Source organism: Hypomesus nipponensis, chromosome 4 (genome assembly GCF_054491055.1).
Source record: "Hypomesus nipponensis isolate SF chromosome 4, ASM5449105v1, whole genome shotgun sequence".
NCBI classification, from domain to species: Eukaryota; Metazoa; Chordata; class Actinopteri; order Osmeriformes; family Osmeridae; genus Hypomesus; species Hypomesus nipponensis.
In genome coordinates this window covers 15280001-15295772 of record NC_140364.1, presented here as the reverse complement: position 1 = coordinate 15295772, position 15772 = coordinate 15280001, and the positions used below count along the sequence as shown (strand labels likewise).

The window sequence follows — 15772 nt, the reverse complement described above, 5'->3', positions numbered from 1 at the left end:
CACAGCATGAAGAAACACACACACACACACGGCATGAAGAAACACACACACACAGCATGAAGAAACACACACAGCATGAAGAAACACACACACACACAGCATGAAGAAACACACACACACACGGCATGAAGGAACACACACACACACAGCATGAAGAAACACACACACACACAGCATGAAGAAACACACACACACACACAGCATGAAGAAACACACACACACACACACGGCATGAAGAAACACACACATGCAAGCGACCACACACACACACACATGGTCACCTTGAGTTCAGCGCTGCCCAGCTGCAGTAGCCGTTCTCCGTCCACGTTTGTGGCAGTGAATTGTGGGATATGGTGTTCCAGGCTGAGGCCCAGGAGCCAGTGGGCCACCTGCTGACTGGACCAGTCTGACACGCTGCAGCTCTGGAGCGGCCTGGGGACCTGCGGCTCATCGAGGATCTACACACACACACACACCGGCACACACACACACACACACCGGCACAAAGCACAAGCACATAGAAACAAATCTGAGCCAAAACCTATGCATGTAGTCAGATAAACTGTAAAAAAAACTGTATTTTAGGGTAGATAACACAAAACAATGAGAAGCTTTGACAGAGTTGGAATGAAAACGACACACGATGGCTGTTTGATGTAGACACAGTCTGGCCTAGCATGGCTGTTTGATGTAGACACAGTCTGGCCTAGCCTAGCATGGCTGTTTGATGTAGACACAGTCTGGCCTAGCCTAGCATGGCTGTTTGATGTAGACACAGTCTGGCCTAGCCTAGCATGGCTGTTTGATGTAGACACAGTCTGGCCTAGCATGGCTGTTTGAGGTAGACACAGTCTGGCCTAGCATGGCTGTTTGATGATGACGCACACCACAACTCTATGAAATGAGAGGTGATGGTCAGCAGCTAGCTACATGCGTGGTAGCAGCAACACAAGCTGCTGCAGGTGAACAAGCAGATAGACGTTCTCTGGATCCTCACCTCATCCTCTATCACTTCCAGACTCTGACCGCAGCAACACAGGAGGGGGACAGAGGACCGGCTGGTTAGTACAGATATACAGGGGGGGGGGGGAGTATTGAACCACTGAACACCCAGATGACCTCTGATGTTCCCAGATGGAGTTAGAGTTAGGTGGTGAGGATTAGGGTGTGTGTATCTGAGGACAGCCCCAGGGTGTGTGTGAGCGTGTGTGTGTGTGTGTGTGTGTACCTCGTCTGAGGACAGCTCCAGGGTGTGTGTGTGTGTACCTCGTCCGAGGACAGCCCCAGGGTGTGTGAGCGTGCGGAGGTCTTTCCGTCTGTCAGAGTGCCGCTCACCTCCACAGAGCTGCTGCTGCTGCAGCTGATGTCATCTCCGGGGGCGGGGCCCTGACGGCACAGAGATAAACAACATAAGCAACATGATCAACAACAACATGATTGTTAATGTTGTTAATCTAACGCTAAGCGGTAAGCATTGGTCAGTACACACTTAATTGTAATTGTTATTAGTTTAATTTAATTGTGTTGAACATTGGCTGTTGAAATGTTGATATACCATCAGGCAATTCATTCATTTGTTGCAGAACCTAGATAATTTAATGATTTATTAAGACAAACTAAATCTTTGTCTAATTAAAGTTGTGCATTGTGATTTGTTATATAACAAACCAGTTACAAATTAACAACTGGAATGAAAGTCAATCAAGAAACTCTTTCTAGGTGGTGATGTAGAGAGAGAAGGTTTAAAAACCTAGTGTTAGCTAGCAGGATGAGTTAGAAAGTGGTTCTAGTCAGAGCAAAGAGGAAGTGATACCATACCAAGTAATTGGAATAGGAGAAGAAATGGGGCCATGCGAGAGGGTTCTGTTAAACACAAACCCATCGCATCTCCTGTTAAAAACTATGCTCTGTTTAACCTTCAACAACAATGCCTTGTCTGTACATGGGAGAATGAGTGAATGTGTGAATGAGTGAATCTGTGAATGTGTGAATCTGTGAATGTGTGAATGTGTGAATGTGAAGGGTTTAAACGACCGAGGCAGTAGGCAGGGCTCTAACTTTTTACCTCACTATCCCAGTACCGTACCGAAAAGAAGAAAAAAAAATTCTTAAGGTTGAAAAAAAAAAAAGAATCAAAACGTTTCCAAAGGTTAAATATTATAAAAAAATTAATGTTTTGAAAAAGTTTTGAAAAGTTTGAAAATATTTTCTACAAAATGTTTCGAAAGGTTGAAAATATATTTGCGATTTGTTTTAAAAAATAGGTTTGCATCATTGGTGAGTACTTGATGAGGACTTGATGAAACTTTACTGTACTCTGCTCTGTTTTAGGGTTATTTGTTCCCCTCTTCCCTCTCCTTTCACTGTTTAAAAAAAGTTTTGAAAGGTTGAAAATAGAAAATATTTTGGGAAAAAAAGTTTGTCCCGAAGCAGGCCTCCCATTTTGTATATTTCATTTCCTGTTAACTCATTGGTTCCTGCGGAGTAAGCAGCTACAGGCTGGTGTGCCTCCACTACACACCTGCATCTTGAGCTTCTCTTCACTGTCCTCTCCTGAGGGCTCTGTGGAGCTGGAGGAAGGAGGAAAGGGAGGTGGAGAGGGAGGAGGAGAGGGAGGGAGGGAGGAGAGGGGGTTTTAGGAAAACAGAGAGACTTCTCGTCAGTTGAGTTATATTGAGAGATATATTACACCCTGCGAGAGGAAAAGCATGCTATGTTAGGAAAAGCATGCTATGTTAGGGAGAGTCTTACCCAGCCCCCTCCACCCCCCAGTCTTACCCAGGCCCCTCCACCCCCCAGTCTTACCCAGCCCCCTCCACCCCCAGTCTTACCCAGCCCCCTCCACCCCCCAGTCTTACCCAGCCCCCTCCACCCCCCAGTCTTACCCAGCCCCCTCCACCCCCCAGTCTTACCCAGCCCCCTCCACCCCCCAGTCTTACCCAGGCCCCAGGCCTCTCTGGACGGTGTTTTCTTCCAGGCTGAGGGAGGGGCTGGATACCGCTGGAGACGGACAGCCTGATGAGAGAAGATAATACTGTCACTCACTATACCTGTGAAAACTGATCTCATGGTTGTTGCTCTTTTAAACTGTTTATGATGTGTGTGACCCCTGACTGACCCTGGAGGTGGGCGGCTCCCTGCTGTAGGGGGGCGTGTCTGGGGGAGCCCCCTCCTACCCCCTCACCAGGGGCCCCGCCCCTGAAAGACCCCCGCAGCCTGGAGGCCGGACTGCTGTGGCACTCTGACACCTGAAGGGGGAGGGGGGAGAGCGATCAGCACCTGCCAGGAAGAGGCTGGGAGGGGCCGCAGGAAGTGACATCACTCAGAGGTCTGGTGGTACAGGAGAACCGCCACGCAGCAATTAATCTATTACATAACAGCCCTATGTAACAGAGCAGGACACAGGCTGCACACACATGTTAATGTGTGTGTGTGTGTGAGTACTCACCTCTGTCTCGGTGGAACTGATACTGTCTTTGGAGGGTCTGCAGATCACCGCTCCACTGTCTCTAACCTCTGTCACACACACACACACACAGATATAAAAGCAGTGATGACATCACAGTTGTCCAGCATCTCTAACAGATGGCCCTCCAGTGTCATGGATCCCTCCAGGCTCAAGGTAGAACAGGTGCCTGTGATTGGTCCACCCTGCCATCACTCACCCGCTGCTGGCCCTGGCCCCGCCCTCCCAGGACTCTGCTGGAAGCTGTTGTTGTTGTTGTTCACCTGGAGGCCATTTTGTTTCATCAGCTGCAGCAGTTCAGACTCCAGGGCTGCGATCTGCAGCACACGGAGAGGTGAAGGTGAAGAACACAACTCCCCCGCATCGCCATGCACAACCCCACCTCGTGTGTGGTGTCAGATAGCATGTGGGCCTTCTGGAGACACAAAGTTAGCGTGGTCGCTACAGTGTGGAGCCCCATCATGCCAGCTCTGTTTACATCACAGACCCTTACTCCCTGTTGGTACCTTTAATACAGACCTGTGAGGCAGCATGAAGGAACAACCTCCCTGACTTAAACAGGCTGTGTAGAACGTAGGATAACAGCAGAGGAAGCTCTTTTCTAGTGAACACAACATGGTGCCTCTACAGCTCCCTCTGGTGGCCAGACTCTGAACAGCAGGGCACTGCCAGGTAACAGGCAGATGTGTCTATGTGCTTTTACTTTGTGGCTTCTCTGTGGCCGGAAACACGGTTTGCTTGAGTGGACTCGTATTGTACAGTCACGACAAGAGGATTAAGTAGGTTTATTCTGGGAGATAAAGAAATACAAAAAAGAGTGAGCGAGAGAGAGAGAGAACTAGAGAGAGAGAGAGAGAGAGAAACAGAGAGAAAGAGAAACAGAGAGAGAGAGTTACCCTGACTTGCAGTCCTTGGATCTCAGCCAAGTGAGCCTTCTCTGCATCCTCCAGCCTCCTCCTCTCTGCATCCTCCTTCTGGACAAACTCCACCTCTCTAGAGACAGAGACACAAGACATGGGACAACAGTCAGGGTGTGTGTGACAGCGTGTGTGAGAGAGTGTGTGTGACAGCGTGTGTGTGTGTGTGGCTAGTGTAAGGAGGGAGCCCAGCCCTTTGAGCACAGAGTGAGTGTAAGCTGCAGTGACAGTCCTGAATCCTCTCTTTAATATCCGGGACAGGATGAGCGGCTGAACACACAACCCCTCTCCCTCTCCCTCTCCCTCTCCCTCTCCCTCTCCCTCTCTCTCTCTCTCTCTCTCTCTCTCTCTCTCTCCCTGTCTCCCTGTCTCCCTCTCTCAGGACATGGCCCTATCCCCAGTGCATAGTGGGGGAAGAGAGCTGTCTGACTGTGCCCTCTCAGACATCATTAGCTTCTTAGCATGGAGAGGCTGTGTGCAGCAATGTCGACTGGAGGGCGGGAATGCAATTAGAACTTTCCAGAGGTTAGAGGCTATTTAGAGTCGAGGCTAGGGACTGGAGGCTAGGGGACTGTCCAGAGAGGCCAGCTCTTTAAAAGAGGCAAAGGTCTGGAGGCTGGAGGCTAGGGTGTGACCAGAGTGAGCAGCTCAGCCAGCAGGATACTGGTGGTGCGTGTGAACTCACTTCTGCTGGAAGTCCTTGATCAGCTTCTAGGGACTGGAGGCTAGGGGACTGTCCAGAGAGGCCAGCTCTTTAAAAGAGGCAAAGGTCTGGAGGCTGGAGGCTAGGGTGTGACCAGAGTGAGCAGCTCAGCCAGCAGGATACTGGTGGTGCGTGTGAACTCACTTCTGCTGGAAGTCCTTGATCAGCTTCTTGGCCTTGTTGTACTTCTTGTCCAGGGTCTGGTACTGTGCCTGGGCCTCCTTCAGGTGCTCGTTCACCGTGTGGCATAGAGTCTGGGCCTCGATCCAGTAGCCCTCCAGCTTCAGCATCCTGTCCTTGTTCTCCTCGATGGAGGCCTTCAGCTGGCTCTTCTCCTTCTCCCAGCGATGCTTCTCCCTCTCCACTGCCTGCAGCTGGGGGGGGGGGTGGCCGGGCAGGTTGGGGGGAGGGGTGTGGGGGTGAAAGAAATCACGAATCATTATTGACCAATCGACTACAAACAGCAGGAGTGACTAACACGTTAGGCTCAGTCTAGCACACGCACACATCCATGGACGAGGCTATACACGCACACCACATCTAACTCATCCATCCGGCTCAATGACTGTGTAACTCACTGAGGTCATGATTTATCTACTGCCTGACCACTTAAAGGGAGGAGAGAGAGAGAGGAGAGGGAGAGATAAAGGGGGTGAAGAGAGAGACTTTCCTCTCTGCATGCTAACACTGTTCTGTCCTGTCCTCACGCACCTGGGACCCCCAACTGAGATACAGTAAAGCAGAACTAACTGTTGAAAAACACAACAACACTTAACAGGAGACGAGAGGGATTTGACCAAACATAACTAATAAAGACATGACAGATGCTATTCCAGCCGCCCAATGTCCCTTCACTCTACAGAGCCTCAGTCACTGACCTTAGCTGATCATCTGAGCCGTACATTAAAACGTCTCTCCCTTGTTAATACTCTGTGTCTACCAGCAGGAGAGACCAGAGCGGGGAAGGAGAAGATCCTTACCTTGTTCTTGAGCTTCTGAATCTCAGCCTCCGTGACAGTGTGTTTTAACTGGAGCTGTGTGGAGAGGAGAGGAGAGGGGAGGAGGATGAGGAGGGTCAGAATGACACGACGCTTCACTGCGCTGCTTCCAGCCCAGCAGAGAGCCCTGCCCAGACACACGACCACCAGACACGGTCACCTACTGTACACACTCTCCCAGGGAAGAGAGGAGAGGGAGAGACAGGGAGAGAGAGAGAGGGAGGGGAGAGAGAGAGAGAGAGAGAGAGAGAGAGAGAGAGAGAGAGAGAGAGAGAGAGAGAGAGAGAGAGAGGAAAGACAGGGAGAGAGAGAGAGAGAGAGAGAGAGGGAAGGAGATGGAGAGGAGGAGAAGTCTCTGTCACAGTTGTACAGCAGAAAAAAAAAACTAGATTTGAACCTCTCGGAACTTCTGGTACAGTTTGGTGGCATCCAGCTCGGAGGGGGAAATGATGTCATCGGACTCCGGCAAATCAAAGACCTCGATGCTCTTCTCTCCCCCGCCCCCCGTGGTGGTGGCAGGCCCCTCCTCCTCCTCCTCATCATCAGTTGCGTACTCCCCTGTCTACACACACACACACACACACACACACACACACACAGATCATATTCACACTGCGGTCCCGTTCTCAAACCATCCCTTGTATTCCTCCTCCACCTCCTCCCCTGTCTCCCCTCTCCATGAGTCATCTCTCCTTCCTACTCTCTCCAAAGCTGCATTTGATAATGAGAAACTCTCCATCACTTTAACGGGCGTGCCCGCTAATCCACCAGACTAAGCTTTCTCTCAGCCAACACTGTAAATAACAGGCTGTCTTGCCCGAGCAGAGACTCCTGTTCCTCAGGCATGTCCTCATGTATGATAGGAAGAGAGCCTACTGCTGGACTACCTCACACACCTGCTGTCCTACAGGATGACCTCACACACCTGCTGTCCTACAGGATGACCTCACTCACCTGCTGTCCTACAGGATGACCTCACTCACCTGCTGTCCTACAGGATGACCTAACACACCTGCTGTCCTACAGGATGACCTCACTTACCTGCTGTCCTACAGGATGACCTAACACACCTGCTGTCCTACAGGATGACCTCACTCACCTGCTGTCCTACAGGATGACCTCACACACCTGCAGTCCTACAGGATGACCTCACTCACCTGCTGTCCTACAGGATGACCTCACTCACCTGCTGTCCTACAGGATGACCTCACTCACCTGCTGTCCTACAGGATGACCTCACTCACCAGTCCTGTCTGTGTGAGTGTGTGTGTTTAGAGGGACATACGACTACCATAAACGTGATGTTATTGTTGCGTCGTCGCAAGATAAAAGGAAGTATGATATTGTGATGTGTGTCTGTGAACTCTACAGATGTTCGCTGTGACGCTAAAACTCAGAAACTCATATCCTTAAATATTCATAGCTGCATTCATATTAATGAGATATTTTATTGCGTTGTAGATCATGGCAAGTGTTTTCATAATCGTCTAGCTGATCGTCAGTCACACAGTCACACACAGTCACACACAGTCTTACACACACACACAGTCTTACACACACAGTAACCCCCCCCCCCCAGTACCTCGTCGTCGTCTGCGTCGTACTGGGCGTACTGCTGCTCCAGTGCCTCTCTCTGCCTCTTCTCCTGCTCCAGGGTCTGCTGGATCAGCGTCGCAACCTCGCTCACCTGCCCCGGACGCTCACGCCCAATCACAAACCTGCACAGACAGCAGCAGCCAATCAGAGCAGAAGGGCAGAGCCGTGTGAAACGAGCATCAGATGAACTGTGAGGTGGAGGTGTGGCCTGAGGGTTGACTGTGAGGTGGAGGTGTGGCCTGATGGTTGACTGTGAGGTGGAGGTGTGGCCTGAGGGTTGACTGTGAGGTGGAGGTGTGGCCTGATGGTTGACTGTGAGGTGGAGGTGTGGCCTGAAGGTTGACTGTGAGGTGGAGGTGTGGCCTGAGGGTTGACTGTGAGGTGGAGGTGTGGCCTGAGGGTTGACTGTGAGGTGGAGGTGTGGCCTGAGGGTTGACTGTGAGATGGAGGTGTGGCCTGAAGGGTGACTGTGAGATGGAGGTGTGGCCTGAGGGTTGACTGTGAGGTGGAGGTGTGGTCACTGGTCTGATGCTTAGCCACATCCTAGCTGTGGTGATCACACTGTTTCATGTATAGATTTGTAGAGGTATCAGGTGGTGTGTCTGTGTTTTTATGGAATAAAGGAAGTTGCATCATGGAAGATGGTTGGATCCTGGTAAACCAACCCAGCATGGTACCAGCGTCCACTCTGGGAGTGATGGGGAGCTGTGTTTATGCTGCCTCTCACCAGCCCTGACTCTACATCAGGACTGTGTTTATGCTGCCTCTCACCAGCCCTGACTCTACATCAGGACTGTGTTTATGCTGCCTCTCACCAGCCCTGACTCTACAGCAGGACTGTGTTTATGCTGCCTCTCACCAGCCCTGACTCTACAGCAGGACTGTGTTTATGCTGCCTCTCACCAGCCCTGACTCTACAGCAGGACTGTGTTTATGCTGCCTCTCACCAGCCCTGACTCTACAGCAGGACTGTGTTTATGCTGCCTCTCACCAGCCCTGACTCTACAGCAGGACTGTGTTTATGCTGCCTCTCACCAGCCCTGACTCTACAGCAGGACTGTGTTTATGCTGCCTCTCACCAGCCCTGACTCTACAGCAGGACTGTGTTTATGCTGCCTCTCACCAGCCCTGACTCTACATCAGGACTGTGTTTATGCTGCCTCTCACCAGCCCTGACTCTACAGCAGGACTGTGTTTATGCTGCCTCTCACCAGCCCTGACTCTACAGCAGGACTGTGTTTATGCTGCCTCTCACCAGCCCTGACTCTACAGCAGGACTGTGTTTATGCTGCCTCTCACCAGCCCTGACTCTACAGCAGGACTGTGTTTATGCTGCCTCTCACCAACACTGACTCTACAGCAGGACTGTGTTTATGCTGCCTCTCACCAGCCCTGACTCTACAGCAGGACTGTGTTTATGCTGCCTCTCACCAGCCCTGACTCTACAGCAGGACTGTGTTTATGCTGCCTCTCACCAGCCCTGACTCTACAGCAGGACTGTGTTTATGCTGCCTCTCACCAGCCCTGACTCTACAGCAGGACTGTGTTTATGCTGCCTCTCACCAGCCCTGACTCTACAGCAGGACTGTGTTTATGCTGCCTCTTACCAGCACTGACTCTACAGCAGGATCAGATTTACTGGGTTTTGAGAGTGTGTGTACACGTGTAGAAGTGTGTGTGTGTGTAATCCTATTTAAGTTTGCATGTGTGTGTGTGTGTGTGTGTGTGTGTGTGTGTGTGAGAGACTGTGTACTGTAGGTTTCTGTAAAAGTATGTTTGTGTGTAATCCTTTTGTGTGTGCACTGTATATTTATGTAAAAGTGTGTGTGTGTGTGTGTGTGTGTGTAATCCTATTGCAGTGTGTGTGTGTGCCAGAGCTCTCAGTGTTGACACAGTGAGGTGGCACTGTGTCCCAGGGTCTGCCAGGCACATCAGGCACCCAGTCTGTCTGGCCTGCAGTGGCCCTCTCTGGATCCCCGAGTCACCCTGCTCTACCCTGCACTACTCTGCTGTACCCTGCTTTACCCTGCTGTACCCTGCTGTACCCTGCTGTACTCTGCTGTACCCTGCTTTACCCTGCTGTACCCTGCTGTACCCTGCTTTACCCTGCTGTACCCTGCTGTACCCTGCTTTACCCTGCTGTACCCTGCTGTACCCTGCTGTACTCTGCTGTACCCTGCTGTACCCTGCTGTACTCTGCTGTACCCTGCTGTACTCTGCTGTACCCTGCTTTACCCTGCTGTACCCTGCTGTACCCTGCTTTACCCTGCTGTACCCTGCTTTACCCTGCTGTACTCTGCTGTACCCTGCTGTACTCTGCTGTACCCTGCTTTACCCTGCTGTACCCTGCTCTACTAGGCAAATGAAAAATGTTTTCATGACCAACCAAAACATATTCTGGGGCTGTCTGGACAATACTTCATCCCCACATCCATAAGGTAGGAAAAATCTCTTCTGTAGTCCAATTATTATGGGGGCCATGCCCCCACACTGGAGGCCACGCCCCCACACTTGGGCCACGCCCCCAGGGGAGATAATGATAAGCTGCCATTCCGCCCCACAGTCTCTCTGATCTACATCTGAAGAAACAAGGGGATGACAACCCATCACACACACACAGAGTTGGGTACAGCAAGGAGGAGCTGACCTGGAAATAACCCTCTACCGACAGGCAGGAGGGGATCTGCACTGGCTTCTCATTGGGGGGCAGGGATGCACACACGCACACACACGCACACACACACACACAGCCAGTCCATGGGTGGACTCAGATTCTCCAGACTTCTTTGAGCTCATCACAGCCACACTGTGACTGGATTAAGAGGAGATTTGAGAAGGTCTGTGAGGGAGAGAAGAGGAAGTGTTTGTCCCTCTAAACCCACCAGCTGGCCCATCCTCTCCCTCTAGATCTTTCCTGCACCAAGCGTCTGGAGGAAGTGACATCGACACCATCTGTTCATCGACGAACATGCCGCCATGTTGTTTGACAACAACCATCCTCTGGGGCTTTCTTCCCAAGAACACACACACCCACACACCCCCCTTAACAGATATCACACACACACACCCCCCTTAACAGATATCACACCCACACACCCCCCTTAACAGATATCACACACACACCCCCCTTAACAGATATCACACCCACACACCCCCCTTAACAGATATCACACCCACACACCCCCCTTAACAGATATCACACCCACACACCCCCCTTAACAGATATCACACACACACACCCCCCTTAACAGATATCACACCCACACACCCCCCTTAACAGATATCACACCCACACACCCCCCTTAACAGATATCACACCCACACACCCCCCTTAACAGATATCACACACACACACCCCCCTTAACAGATATCACACCCACACACCCCCCTTAACAGATATCACACCCACACACCCCCCTTAACAGATATTACACACACACACCCCCCTTAACAGATATCACACACACACCCCCCTTAACAGATATCACACACACACACCCCCCTTAACAGATATCACACACACACCCCCCTTAACAGATATCACACCCACACACCCCCCTTAACAGATATCACACACACACCCCCCTTAACAGATATCACACACACACACCCCCCTTAACAGATATCACACACACACCCCCCTTAACAGACATCACACACACACACCCCCCTTAACAGATATCACACACACACACCCCCCTTAACAGATATCACACACACACCCCCCTTAACAGACATCACACACACACACACCCCACTTAACAGATATCACACACACACACCCCCCTTAACAGATATCACACACACACCCCCCTTAACAGATATCACACCCACACACCCCCCTTAACAGATATCACACACACACCCCCCTTAACAGATATCACACACACACACCCCCCTTAACAGATATCACACACACACCCCCCTTAACAGACATCACACACACACACCCCCCTTAACAGATATCACACACACACACCCCCCTTAACAGATATCACACACACACCCCCCTTAACAGACATCACACACACACACACCCCACTTAACAGATATCACACACACACACACCCCACCCAAACACAGATATCACATTGCGCCAGTGTTCTGTCTGTGTGTGACCACAGACTTGCTGAACACCATCTGTCACACTGGCCAGAAGAGATTTGAGGTGAAGTACAACTGTATCTGAAACATCGATAGAAACATCAGACTCACCCCTCTTACTAACTCAGACAGAAGCAATAGAACAAAGAGAAATATTGACAGAGATACGGAGAGAGAGGGTGGGAGAAAGGGAGATGGAGAGAGGGAAATAAAGAGAGAGAGGGAAGGAGGGGGGAGGGAGTGGGGTGCAGTAAAGTCTTGTGATTTGCAGTTTTTTTGTCCAGTCAGTGTGTGTATTCTTTGTTTATATCTAGTGTGTGTGTGTGTTTGTGTTTGTGTGTGTGTGTGTGTGTGAGAGAGAGAGATAGGAGAAGACTGAAGCAGTGTGTGTGTGAATGAAACATTGTCCTTCGCCGTCTGTCAACGAGGACATGTGCAGTGTGTTTGTGGATGACTGGCCATGCTGTCTCTGTGCAGCTCACGATGTTAGCGGCTAGCTAGCTAGCACACTCAGTAACCAGAGAAGAGGACAGGTGTGAACTCAGAGATCTCACGGGATCATATCTCTCCTCTGGGTGAAACATGAGCACAGGAGCCTTCCTTCCTGCAGGTTTCTGAACCAGTATCAGTGTGATGATGTAGAACAGGTTCATACAGGCCACTGATCCACCAGGCCCACATAGGCCCACCTCCCTCCAGGCCCCGCCTCCCTCCAGGCCCCGCCTCCCTCCAGGCCCCGCCTCCCTCCAGGCCCCGCCTCCCTCCAGGCCCCGCCTCCCTCCACTGCCGGAACACACATGATCTTCAGCTTAGCAAGCTAAAACAGTCCGGAGTGACAGGTCCACAAAAGACCCAGAGGTTGGATTAACGATTGGAAAAGTAGTTGTTGTTTTGTTGATGGTCGTGGATGAGGCTGTGGTTCATGGTCGTGGATGAGGCTATGGTTCATGGTTGTGGATGAGGTTGTGGTTCATGGATCAGGTTGTGGTCCTTACCTGACCACGCCCTGAGTGTTCCTCAACACGGAAGCAGCGAAGCTCTGGGTGACGCCCACGAGGCTGGTCCCGTCCACCTCCACGATCTGGTCGTTCACCTTGATCCTGAAACACAACAGGTCATCAGCGTACAGGAGGATATTCAGCATCTGAACCAGACTACACAGGAGGCTCTGATAGCGTGTGGATATCCCACATGGTTCAGATCAGACTGGCTTATTAATCATGACACACACACAGCGTATGTGAAGAGGAGAGGACAGGATGTGAGGCGTTCCACCCCTGGCAGCACCCCTCTGCAGAGGAAATGAGGTCAGAGTTCCTGCTGTTGAACGCCCAGAGACGCCCAAAGACAGCTGTACAGACTGCTGCTACACTACAGTACACCTGCACACACACACACACACACCTGTTCTCCTACCCTGCCAAGTCAAGGAACAGTCTGTATTTACTAGCCACTTCGCAAAGTAACCATCTAATCAAATATTCTTCACTGGTCTTCGTTTCCCAGACCTAGATTCAGCCTGCTCACTGACTGGGACACCTTCCATTGACGTCGTCCTCAGGACAGAGCAGGGGGTTCTCTGTGGGGAACATGGTGTGTCACGGAGTGTGTGCCATCTCTACCTCTCTGTCTTTATTTCCCTCCCTCCCTCCCTCCCTCCCTCCCTCCCTCCCTCCCTCCCTCCCTCCCTCCCTCCCTCCCTCCCTCCCTCCCTCCCTCCCTCCCTCCCTCCCTCCCTCCCTCCCTCCCTCCCTCCCTCCCTCCCTCCCTCCCTCCCTCCCTCCCCTTTCTTCTCTCTCTCTTCTCTTCCCTCCCTCTCTGTGTGTGTGACCTTCAGGAGTCTATCCTGCTCCTCCTTTGTGTCTCTTCCTGACACACACACACACACACACACACACACACACACACACACACACACACACACACACACACACACACACACACACACACACACACACACACACACACACACACACACACACACACACACCTGTCCATACAGCAGACCACTGATCCCAGCTCAGCGTCAGGTCAGGGACCTAATGATGAGAGGAAATTGCATTCTGGGCCGCAAGCGTCGCTCCCACACACATCTCTACACCTGAGGGCAAGCCTCGCCACGGCAGCACAATACCATCGCCAAGACAACGCCCACATCCTGCAGAGGGAGGGTTCCCGGCTGGGGCTCTGACAGGGGAAGCTGTCATCCCATAAAGGAAGCAGAGGTCTGGGGTGGATGTTAGCTGTCTGACTGCTGTTTGATGTGTGGAACAGATAGTTCATGTTATCTCTTCAGACGTGACAGTGTGAATTATGATACCGCAGACTCGGAAACAGAAACACACTCACTCACACAGGCTGGAGATCTCACAGGATCATATCTCTCCTCTGGGTGAAACATGAGCACAGGAGCCTTCCTTCCTGCAGGTTTCTGAACCAGTATCAGTGTGATGATGTAGAACAGGTTCATACAGGCCACTGATCCACCAGGCCCACATAGCCCCGCCTCCCTCCAGGCCCCGCCTCCCCCCAAATTATAATCCAGCACCCCTGCTGACAAATCTCTCACCTCATCAGGAGCACGCAGAGAGCTGTCAGAGAGAATGTGAGTGTGTGTGAGTGTGTGTGAGTGTGTGTGTGTGAGTGTGTGTGAGAGAGTGTGTGTGTGTGTGTGTGTGTGTTTACCTGTCGTCTCTCTCGGCGGCTCCTCCCTCAATGACCGTCTTGACGAAGATGCCGAGTTTCTCCAGCCCAGCGTCAGCTCCCACACCCATTCCTATGATGCTGATCCCCAGCCCGTCCTCGTCTGCACACACACACACACACACAACAGTCAGGATGTGTGTGCGTGTGCATGTTTCAGGGTAAGTAGATGGGCAGATTACGGCCGGATGGAGGGCTCATTGATTCATAAATGGACCCAGAGATCGATCTGCAGGGCTGGACAGAAACATGTCCTGGGGAGCCTTATGGGATTATATCACCTCTCTCCGCTCCACACCAATAATCCAGGAGCCACTCTGGGATTACGTACGAGGCCAGAAGCCCTGCAATGTGGGCTGGGTATCCTGGAGTATCCTGTGAAGAGCTCTCAGGGGAGCTAGGCACCAGCAGCTTGCTACTCACTAGTAAGTGGGGTCAGGGTGGTGTAGTTTAGTGGTTGGAGTTGAGGTCAGTTTAGGGGCTTTTCTGAGGGCGTCTCTGAAGCCCTCTGTGAAATTGCTTGTGGCTGTTTTTGCTTCCTTCTGGAGAATGTGTGTCTAACATAAGTGTTGGTCACCCACCCTTTTCCCACTCTGTGAAGCGCATTGTGTTGCCTCCTGGTATGAAATGCGCTGTATGAATAAAGTTTGATTTATTGCTTTATTGATTGGGTGTTGCCATGGCGGCTCCTCCGCCCACCTTTCTCCAGCTCCACCGGGAACAGCTCCAGCTTCTCCACCCTCTTCTCCAGCTCATACTCTGCAGAGGACGCCACCGGGTCCACCTCCTCGTTCCTGCGGTCGTAGTCCTCGTTGCAGTAGGTGTTGAACACCTGGGGGCAGAGGACCCACAGGAACCCTACTCAGACACACCTTCTAGAACAGGAACCCTGCTCAGATACACGTTGTAGAACTGGAACCCTGGTCAAATACAAGTTCTAGAACAGGAACCCTGCTCAGATACACGTTGTAGAACTGGAACCCTGGTCAAATACAAGTTCTAGAACAGGAACCCTGGTCAGATACACTTTGTAGAACAGGAACCCTGGTCAGATACACGTTCTAGAACTGGAAGCTTGTTCACAAACACTTTCAATAACGGGAAACGTGTTCACACACACACATTCTATAACAGAAAGTTCAGACTGTTTACTGTAAACATGTTTTCTAACCTCTCTCCCCTACTGACAGGGAGGCAACAAGTACACAACATTGCTGCCCCAGATCTGGGCGTGCAGGAGATCCATACAGGGTCCTTGCACTCAATACCGACCAATCAGCTCATG

The 15772-nt window shown here is 51.4% G+C and overlaps 1 protein-coding gene across 2 annotated transcripts in view; it reads right to left on the bottom strand.

Moving 5' to 3' along the window:
* The window catches only part of ppp1r9a (protein phosphatase 1, regulatory subunit 9A), a 28545-nt gene that overhangs the window by 1633 nt on the left and 11140 nt on the right, over positions 1-15772 (bottom strand). Inside the window, exons 3-19 of one of the 2 annotated variants that reach the window (XM_084696961.1) lie at positions 15187-15319; positions 14470-14590; positions 12780-12884; positions 7667-7802; positions 6482-6646; positions 6067-6120; positions 5231-5460; positions 4363-4459; positions 3666-3783; positions 3449-3516; positions 3119-3248; positions 2940-3015; positions 2522-2570; positions 1819-1863; positions 1267-1386; positions 998-1021; positions 282-458 (exon numbers count right to left, since the gene is read on the bottom strand). In XM_084696961.1, the coding sequence (XP_084553087.1) occupies positions 282-458; positions 998-1021; positions 1267-1386; positions 1819-1863; positions 2522-2570; positions 2940-3015; positions 3119-3248; positions 3449-3516; positions 3666-3783; positions 4363-4459; positions 5231-5460; positions 6067-6120; positions 6482-6646; positions 7667-7802; positions 12780-12884; positions 14470-14590; positions 15187-15319 (1848 nt within the window). The remainder of the gene's footprint in view (positions 1-281; positions 459-997; positions 1022-1266; positions 1387-1818; positions 1864-2521; positions 2571-2939; positions 3016-3118; positions 3249-3448; positions 3517-3665; positions 3784-4362; positions 4460-5230; positions 5461-6066; positions 6121-6481; positions 6647-7666; positions 7803-12779; positions 12885-14469; positions 14591-15186; positions 15320-15772) is intronic. The other variant, XM_084696962.1, reaches the window with a different exon arrangement.